Below are 10,543 nucleotides of genomic sequence, written 5' to 3' on the forward strand. Positions count from 1 at the left end.
ACATCTTTAGGGAAAGTGTGTCAAGTGACTCAAATTTTTTGTCACTCTCCGTATGTCTGAGAATAACTGCAAAAATACTGAAATTCTGATATTGGGTTTATAAATCAATATTAGCAAGTAGGTGAGGTGAATTCATGATTATGGAACCCACAAATGAGGATTGACTGGATATACATACATGTTATAAATGGTGTGTTTGCAAATATTTATGATGAGGTTTTTAAAATATGAAAACTTAATGGTAAATTGAAGTCAATTAGGTTTCTGTTGGAGAAAACTATTCTATTTTACTTTATTTATGGAGTGTTAGAAATAATAAAGTGTGGTAGCATTATAAGCCATTGTAGTTTTTCTTCCCTGAAAACATAATGACATGAATAGATTCTGAAAACTTGTGAATTGTTAAACTTGCCATGAATGATTTTGAAACTGAAATAAGAGTTACAGAATTTGGAATTATTTTAAGTTACTGAATAATCCCTAAGTGCTATTTTTACAAATTAAGACTCGTCTTAAATACTTATATCTCTAAGGAAGAAAATCAATGATTCTAATATTTGTTGAAAGGTAAAATATTCTTTTTCTAAACTTTCACAGTGATTGTCGTGAAGAAAAAATAAGGAAGGTCACGTCCAGTGAAACTGATGAAATTCGAGAACTCTTATCAAGAAATCTCTATCAAATCCGTCAGCGAGTAAGAATAATTTATGTAGCAAAATATTTACTTACCTTTGGCTAACAGGATGCCTTCTGGTTTTGTGCTGTAACTGGAGGCTGCACCTTGACACTGGGCTCAGCAGGTCCCATGCTGGGCATCTTCTCTCCTGCTTCTCTCCATCCCTCTTCAGGGTCCTACTATCCTCCTGGACACCATGGCTGAAGCCTTGGGGTCCCCTGGGAGTTCTGCTGCTGTGGGCTTGGATATAAAGAAATACACGTTGACTAATTTTAAAGAAATGAATTGATTGCTGTTTGTTTGAAAGAAATAGTTTTATAGCTTAGACTTTAAAAATGGATCTCACCCTCCTTGTTATTTATAAAGTGCTATAGTTTCTTCTCTTCTGAGCCACTTCTTTCACTTCGTTTCCATTGTTAGCACCTTATTCTAATAATTTGCTAACAACACAGCTACAGAGTAGAGAGTGTCCTCAGTTTTCCAAGCCCCATTTCAGTGTGTTGCATGCATTAACTCATTTAATCCTCCAATGAGTGGTAGGTGATACTGTTGTCGCCATTTCACAGATAAAGAAATTGAGGCACAGGGAGGTGAAGTGGCACACGGGCCACACAGCTTGTCAGGAGTCCTCCTTGCTCATGTGGGGGCTGTTTCAGCAGCTTCTTAGCTGGTGTCCCCATAAGGTGTCCCCATTTCATCCACGTGACTCTTACCTGACCCTTTTTCCTACAGTACCTTTTAATTTAAAATGAAACAAAACAATAGTTGTGGCTCCCAAGCTAAACTATTCGTTGAAAATTTGGACTCTATTTCCAAGTTCCACTTTATCCAACCATATTTCCACATCTCCCTCACCCATCTGCTCCCTGAAACACCCAGGGAGTGAGAGGTTCTGTTTTTGTTCTTTGGCCCAGGTAGCTTTCTTGCTGTCCCCTGGGAGCATCTCACACCCTCCTGTCAGCTGGTCCAAAGCCTCCAGTTTTTAAGGCTCCCCCAACAGCCACCATATTATTCCCATCCTTGTGGTTAAATGGAATAGCACCTGGAGCTTATACTGTACCATGTAGTTACAGCACTTATTTCCATGATTTTGTATAATTTTGTTAGCCTTAGATGCTCAATGAGATGGTAAACTCCTCAAGGCAGGAATGAAGCCTTGTTCTGTGTTATGTTTGCATCTCTCAATAGAACCTAATATATTTCTGGACACAGGGATATTCCCAAGAAGTACATGTTTATTCTATCAGAAATGAATTTAATTATTATTTATGATTTATTTTAGGAAACACGTTTCTATATAGCCTATAAAACTAAAAGTGGATGCCATGTACAGCCCTAGTTTAGAAATTTTACTTTTCAAATACTGGGATGTAATCATTGTGGGGAGTGTCACCAGCTCTCTTCATGTAACAACCCAGTTGAAAAAAGGGAATGTTCTGAAGTTAATCAGAAGGGCATGGCACCACCAAGTGGTTCAAAGTGGTTTGTTTTTAATGTCAGTAATTCCTTTTCAAAACAGACTGTAGGATGGTGGCTTGTATTTTATTTCCAGATATTCATGATGGCTAAATACCTACAAGAGGCTTCAAGGTAGACATGGCACTTGATAAAATCAATCATTTTTTCTCATTTATGAAAATCACACTTTTCAATGAAAAACAAACCTTATGATCTGACTTTTATTAAAGGATGAACTATGTGGCACATACCTGTAATACCAACTTGGAAGCCTGAGGTGGGAAAGTTGCTTGAGCTGCAGTGAGTTATGAGTGCCACTGCATTCCAGCCTGAGTGACAGATCAAGACCCCAACTCTAAAAAAGAGAAAAAGAAAAAAACACAAAATGAAAAGAAAATATAAATTCTTTGAAGATCTGAAGACTGTTAACTTTTATACTCTTAATTTAATTTTTTGCTCTGCACAGAAGTTATAAGTGCTTAGCTGAGATGCAGATCCAAAGAAATGTGGTAAATCTTGGAATTTCTGGGGAAATGATCAGGTTTTTGTTTTTGTTTTTTTAATGTCCTCTATATGTTTTTATTTCAGACTTTATCCTACAACAGACACAGTCTGACAGCCGACACAAGTGAGAGACAAGCCAAGGAGATTCTGATTCGCCGGCGGCACAGTTTGCGAGAAAGCATTAGGAAGGACAGCAGCTTGAATCGAGAACACAGGGTAACTGAGTGTGCGCCTCTAGGAGACTTCCAGGGGTGGAGCCGACAGCTATTCCATTGATCAGCTGATGGTATCATCAGCTCTGCAGATCAAGTGGCTGTTGACAGTTCTCTGAGGAGCTGCAGGAAGGCTGGGGTGGCTGGGGGAAGTGAGTGTTCACAGGTATTGTGGCCAGCATTGCCGCTGGTTCAAGGAACTGTCAATAGATAAGGAAAGCCATTTAAAAGCAATATTGTGGGCCGGGCGTGGTGGCTCACACCTGTAAATGCCAGCACTTTGGGAAGCCGAAGCCGAGGCAGGTGGATTGCCTGAGCTCAGGAGTTCCAGACCAGCCTAGGCAACATGGTGAAACCCCGTCTCTACTAAAATACAAAAAAAAAAAATTAGCTGGATATGGTGGTGTGCGCTTGTAATCCCAGCTTCTTGGGAGACTGAGACAGAAGAATCGCTTGAACCTGGGAGGTGGAGATTGCAGTGAGCTGAGATTGGGCCACTGCACTCCAGCCTGGATGACAGAGCGAGACTCCTTCTCAATAATAACAATAATAATAACATTGTGATATATTGGTTTCACATAGCAAGAATTGAGGCTTATTTTTAATAATATCCTATATTGGGTTGTCAGAAATCAAAATGGTTATATGTGAACAAGGAGTTATTTTATGTGTAAAATGTAGCAGTGTTAATTAAAAGTTAATTTAAAACACTAGCGACTGCGGTATTTGAAATGCCAGTAAATTAGCTGTAGTAATACTTTTTGTTCTATTAATATCATTTTTAAGATATATTAAAGTGAAAAAAAAACACCTTACATATATATATTGTAAACGTATCTTCTTCCCCATACATGTAGGTTCTAAGTCTTTCTGGCAGAACTTTTATACATAGATGTTTCAGTAGCTTTTCTTTGAGAAGACCCAGTGGTTTTCATATTTGTTTCTAATTTATTTCCCACTTATTTCTATTTCCCTTTGTAGAGATCTCCATTCCATTTTGGAAGGGATTTAATTATTTCAAGTTATAATAGTTACAGCCCCTCACAAAGTAATTTTGGAATCAGAAATTAAAATTCTGATTTTTAACATGAAGTTTTGCCATACAATTTTTAATCTTTAATATACAATAAGTGCCATTTGTATAGTTTAAGTAAGATTTTATATTTCTTTTACAGGCTTCCACTTCAACCTCCCGATATTTATCCTTACCTAAAAATACGAAGCTTCCAGAAAAGCTACAAAAGAGGAGGACTATTTCTATTGCAGGTAATGAATATAGTTGGAGCAGAAAAATTTTAAATTTATTTGCCAATGTTTATAAACTAGACAAATTTTCCTATTATTTTTCTTCATTAAGAATGAGTTCCAGTGAGAACACTCGGACACAGGAAGGGGAACATCACACACCGGGGCCTGTTGTGGGGTCGGGGGAGAGGGGAGGGATAGCATTAAGAGATATACCTAATGTAAATGGCGAGTTCATGGGTGCAGCACACCAACATGGCACATGGATACATATGTAACAAACCTGCACATTGTGCACATGTATCCTAAAACTTAAAGTATAATAATAATTAAAAAAAAGAATGAGTTCAAGAGTTTGCAAATCTAAAATAATAACTGGGTGAATTTTAATCCGCATTGCAACCTTTTGGAATGGCATTCTGTGCAGATTCTAAAGAATCCAATCAGTTATTTTCCAGCAAATATTGTCATCATGGGGCTCAAGGGCAGGTAAACAGAAAGTTGTAAGTCTGCAAATGTTTAAGTAATTAAATTGTTACAGTAATTCTAATATATTTTCATGAAAGCAGCCATATATTTATTCTGGCTATAACTATAAAGCTTTGTTATAATGTCTAATATCTTTTTAATGTGATGGTTATCTTCATGTAGACACCGAAGCCATTGTCTGTGAACCCCAGAAGAACTATATTACGATTTCATGTTATTAAAATGTGGGATGTCTAAGGGAATTAATGCAGAAATAGGAAACCAAATACTATATATTTTCACTTACAAGTGTGAGCTAAACATTAGATACACAGGACACAAAGGCGGGAACAATAAACACTTGGGATTTCAAAAGGGGGGAGATAGGGAGCTGGGCAAGGGGCAAGGGTTGAAAAATTACCCATTGGTACTATGTTCACTACTTGGATGACGGGATTATTGGAAGCCCAAACATTAGCACCATGCAATATACCCATGTAACGAATCTGCACATGTACCCCTAGAATCTAAAATAAAATTTTCTTTAAATGTGGGATGGAAAAATCATTACCCCTCTTTTTTTTTTTTTTTTTTTTTTTTTTGCTTGTTTATTTAATTAACTGAGAAGAGGGAAACCTAAATGATGGCTGGTGGTGAAGGAGGGTGAGGTGAGAATAATAGGGAGAAGACAAGGCAGCACTGAATATTTAGAACAGTGGCCCGTGGTCCCACCAGCAAACATGTTCTCAGTTCCCAAGAATCTCAACTCCTGGACAAGCATTTTGTTCACTGCCCTACCCGTAGCACTCTAGCACCTGAATCTGCTTCCAAAGCTGTCTCCTCCCTTTGTTTGCAAAGGGTTTTGGCCCTCTTGTGGAAATGTAAAGGAAATCAGCAAAACCATGTTTGAGGTTCCAGATCAAGGCAAGAATCTTCTCCATAGCAGGTGATTATCAGACTGCCTACTATGTGCCAGATGCCAGGCTGAGCCCTCCTGGGATCATTACTGTGGGGCAGATGAGCACAGCTGCTACTGCCAGAGGGGCTCTGTTGGAATCCCAGCTCCACCACCTACAAATACCTCTTGAACCTAGTTACCCAATCTGTAAAGTAGGTGATTGTGAAGACAAAATGGGCTAATGCATTTGAAAGGACTTAGGACAGTGCCTGGCAGACAGTAAGCTCTTCAAAGTTAGCATGAATATATACCTGTGGGCATGGGTGCTCTCAGGGGTTATGTAAGATGCACAAGGCCACTCACCTAAAATTAGCATAAGCCTGCTAGCCTCCCCTCTCCCCAGAGCCCCAGGACGTATCAGTTGCCTGACTCACTAAGGTACTGAAGTTACTTGCAATGCCTTCTCTCTAAAATGCTTGACCACCTTGTCTTTTGCTCCATGATAGATGGCAATAGCAGCGACTCAGACGCAGATGCCGGGACCACCGTGCTCAATTTGCAGCCCAGAGCCAGGCGCTTCTTGCCAGAACAGTTCTCCAAGAAATCCCCCCAGTCCTATAAAATGGAATGGAAGAATGAGGTAGATGTTGATTCTGGCCGAGATATGCCCAGCACCCCCCCAACACCCCACAGCAGAGAAAAGGGCACCCAGACGTCAGGCTTACTACAGCAGCCCCTTCTCTCTAAAGACCAGTCTGGCTCAGAGAGGGAAGACAGTTTGACTGAAGGCATCCCGCCCAAGCCGCCACCACGGCTGGTCTGGAGGGCATCGGAACCTGGAAGCCGGAAAGCCCGATTTGGGAGTGAGAAGCCTTAAGAGAAGCAGCGAAAGCAGATCTGAGTGTCAGACCCAGGACAGCTGTGGTTTGTCACTCTGAAACCTGATGCAACAGTGGAATCCATGTAAAACTCTCTGTGCATCTAAATACTTCTGGAGGGCGACAGATTCATGCCACGGATAAATGAGGCAAATCCGAAGAAAAGGAAAATCAAATAAAAAATAGTCCCACAAAATGCCTTTTGTGACTAATGGGTAGCAATCGTATTATTTGCTGGCCTGAAGAAAAAAAATGGTAATGTGTGCCTTTATTGAACTTGAATGACAGAACTTGAAATTTTTAACACACCCTTGTTGGTGAAGATTTTAATATATTACATATATGCTTCAAATTTTATTTATGAAAAAATATGTATATCTGTAATCAGTTGTTAAGTGAATGGCACTAAAAGTATCGAGAACAGCTTTCTTTCCCAGGGGTGAAGGATGGCGCTCGGGGGTGACTCCTAAGCTCACGGTGGAAGCTTTTCCCTGTCCTGACCCGATGGAGCAGCCGGTAAGTGAAGAGCACAACTGGAAGCAGAGACACCTTATGACTCAAACTGGGCAAACAATCGGAATGTCATGCAGAAGGAATGGCCTGACTCCTACAGTGCAGATTGGAGGCCCCAGGACTCCTATGAACTACTGAGAGTCTACTGGTTTTTAACTTGTTCCTCTGTCTACTGTGTGTTTGGGGGTGACATCTAAATTCCATTTCTTCTTCTTGTTTAAATGGTGCAGAGAGAAAGGTTGCCCAGACATCCACCAGCTTATTGTGTTGACAGATTTGGGAGCAGCTTTTGATGAAGTTCCACCCATGAGGGTCCATGTGGCAAGTGGGGCCACAGGGCAGCACCTGGTTACAACTTGCTGGTGGGTTTTATGTTGTGCAATACTAGGAGGAGGAGGCAGGTGATCTATGCTGATCTATGATCACCTGCTTCAGTAGAATTTTCCTGTAGAGTGTTGTTTGAATTTTGAGCCTCCAGGTTAGAGGCTCCAAGCAGACAAAGAAGAAAGTTTGTAGACACAATATTCTAACATTTCACAAGTTGATGAGATATCAAGTTTTGAATATTATTCAGGAAGCACTTTGGAGAATGTGGGAGTCCTACTGTTTTGCACTAGTCTGTAATTTGTTACCTCTCCCCATTCGATAATATAGTAACTCAGAATTTTCACATAAAATTGAATTCTACTCATTAGAGTACTTTTTAAAAGTACAGCAGAAAGAAAAGAAGTGGAACATAAGCATTCAAGATTAATATTTGATTCTCTATCTCTTAACTGTAGATTTTATTGGCCTTTTTTTTTTTCTAAATAATTCTTTAAAACTTGACTGGAACACGCCTCTGCATTTCTGAGTGTAGAAATTAAATGAAGCCACTCACAGTCCTTTGATTTCCCACTGAAGATACCCCAAAGGATTCAAGTGCCTACAGTATTATCAGGAGGAGAACATGAAAATATTAAGACAAAAATCCTCAGCAGTGGTTCTCCACCCCTTCTCCACCTCCACTAGCAAGGAGAAGTCAATCTACACTTTTTTCTCATGTTCTAAAGTTTTAGAATACTGCTGGATTGTTGAGCATGAGACAGAGCAAAGGTTAGATACACAAGGTACAAGTTCATAGGAGCACAATTCCTTGATCCAGGGAAAGTAGCACAGAATGCAATTTGAAAACTACAGGCTTAGGACTCTGTGCCAAAATCTCTATTTTAAATGAAAATATTTATATAAAAATACGTTTATTCTGCTTAACACAAATTAAAACTGACATAAAATTTTATGATAATAACATGATTCAAGAAATGTGATGTAGATTTTTGAGAATGCCAAAAATCAGTTTTCAGAAAAGCTACAGTATGAAATCTGAAAAGCAACAGAAATTGAAAGTGACCTTAAAGAATAAATTTCCTAATTTTTCCCAGTTTCCTATGTTTATAACTATTATAAAGAGTTTAACTTTCTGGAACTGAAGGAGAAAACATGAAAATGTTTATATTGCTTCTTGTTAAGCAGGTAGACCAAATTCAGCTTTCAGTAATTCATCCATACAGAATTTGGATGACTATGTATAAAGGAAAACTTAAATCTTAATTATTATCATCAGTTTAAATTTTTTCTTGTTCGTTGAATGACAAAGGCAATAAAAATAAATTTGACTTTAGCTTTTTCTCTATACTTTCCTCTTTTTGTAATTCTTAAGTTCTAGTCACTAGTCATTATGAAGGAGAGTATTGACTAAATATTTTCACAATCTAAATATTGTCACAATCTAAATTTCTGTAGTAGAGAGAGCCCTAGCCCTTTGTAAAGGCTTTCCTTCGTCCAAACAACACTTGATCCAACCAAAGTTCCAATGTGACTGTGGATTTTTGATAGGTCTTTGGTGTTGGTTGTAACAAAATTTGATTTGAACTACCTATAAATGAGAAGTCGGGGTTTATTACTTTATATGTAATGCTGAGGGGAGACTGTTGGGAACAGTTATGTCAATGAGCAAACTACAAATTGGCTTCAAAGTCTGATACTTTTAAAAGCATGTGTTTTGTGTATATGCTCACAAAATGTCTGTGAAGAGATTTCTTTCAGCTTTTGCTCAGCTTTATGGTGGGGTGTACTGTTTTACCTGGGAGGTGAGGGTATTGATTTACATAAAAAACTGTAGACAAACACAGTACGAGTCTCAGCACGTTTTGCATTTACTGTACTGCCCAAACTGTGTTTATGTTAAAAGTCACGTTTCATAATCTGCAATATTTTTGTCAAAGTGCACACTGTACTTTCTTCTTAAAAACGTGATTAAAGAGATCACTTTATCCGGATGAAGCAGCTGTTGGCATTATCCGCTGAGGCTTGAACACCACGTGCTGATTCTCCCATCAATCTGAAAAATAACACTCGTGGCTCAGAACACACAAGGTTAAAGTGTATGGCTCACTGCTACTTTTTATCTCACTTTTTAACTAACCCTTTCTTCAACCCCCTTCTAAGGAAAGCAGAAGTCCCCTTTGGGTACCAGCTGTGTGGCATAACCATGGCTCCTCGTCCCTGACAGATGACACCTTCCTTTAGAATCCCCCAGCATCATCCACTCTGCGTCTAGCTGACACCCTCAGACAGGGATCAGCCACCCTGGGGGTGTGCAGGTCAAATATGCAGATGGGGACTTTGCAGACCACTTCAGTGTCACGCTGGCACATCATTTTTTGATCCTTTTTTCTTTTTAAACTTCCTGCACCTTTTCAGATAAAATCATATTTTACTAAGTATAGCTAATAAATCGTAGCTTTGTTCTCTTAATCGCATGGTCAGGAAATGAGTTTTTCTAGGTGTAGAGTTAACCTGTCTACTGTGAATGGATTATTATCAACTTTTCAATCTACACAGCATAGAGATTATTTTGATGGCTCAGAACATACGTCAAGAACTTTCAGTATGTGCAGTATGTGCAGAAATGTGTATGGGAATCTGTTGTTCTTCTACTGGAGGGTATGGAAATGTCACTCCATGAGATGACCAGCAGACAGAATACCAGATACAGAGGCTGTGATTTTTTCTGATTTCTGGAACAAAACATCTTGAATTAAAAATTCAGACATTTTAATCCTTTTTTATTTTATTGGCTCCTGCTGAGTCATAAGTATGACTGGAGACTAAATTTCTAATTTAGATGAAGCTCTCTGTATCCACTTAGGATAACCCTGCTTACCAAACAAATTTTGTATATGTACACGGACAAAGGAAATTTTTCCTTGTTTCTATGAAAAATCTTACCAAAGTTTAAATATTAAATCACATGTAAACGTTTAATCACTTATGGAGAAAATAGTACATACATGAAAACAGAACAGTCCCAGTTTTTGTATTTGTGTATGAAACCACTCTCATTTGTGTTGAATGGGATTGTGATGGCTAGAATTCTTCAAAGGTAAGAGCTTCAGAGTATTGAAAATTTCAATTCTATTAATTCCAAATACATATATCTCAGACTAGGCTAACTCTATTACAGTGTAACAGAATGTGATTAGAGGAATAAACATTTTAACTGGTTCATTAATTTTTATATCTAAAAAGGCTCTGCAAAAGGGCTCAAAAATGGTATATGCTTTTAAATATTAAATACGGCCTTCCCATGCAAACGTAAAGAATTCCAATTATTGCCTTAACAAATAATTTTTAAAGATTATGCAAAGAT

The 10,543-nt window shown here is 38.5% G+C and overlaps 1 protein-coding gene across 2 annotated transcripts in view; it reads left to right on the forward strand.

Moving 5' to 3' along the window:
- Window positions 1-8,512, forward strand: part of SLC9A2 (solute carrier family 9 member A2) — a 90,994-nt gene extending 82,482 nt beyond the window's left edge. For both annotated transcript variants that reach the window (XM_063695674.1, XM_004031535.5), the window contains 4 exons: window positions 598-694; window positions 2,723-2,854; window positions 4,026-4,116; window positions 5,968-8,512. In XM_063695674.1, the coding sequence (XP_063551744.1) occupies window positions 598-694; window positions 2,723-2,854; window positions 4,026-4,116; window positions 5,968-6,338 (691 nt within the window). In that variant the 3' untranslated portion in view covers window positions 6,339-8,512. The remainder of the gene's footprint in view (window positions 1-597; window positions 695-2,722; window positions 2,855-4,025; window positions 4,117-5,967) is intronic.
- The last annotated feature ends 2,031 nt before the right edge of the window (window positions 8,513-10,543 follow it).

Source organism: Gorilla gorilla, chromosome 12, assembly GCF_029281585.2.
Source record: "Gorilla gorilla gorilla isolate KB3781 chromosome 12, NHGRI_mGorGor1-v2.1_pri, whole genome shotgun sequence".
In the NCBI taxonomy this organism is placed as follows: domain Eukaryota; kingdom Metazoa; phylum Chordata; class Mammalia; order Primates; family Hominidae; genus Gorilla; species Gorilla gorilla.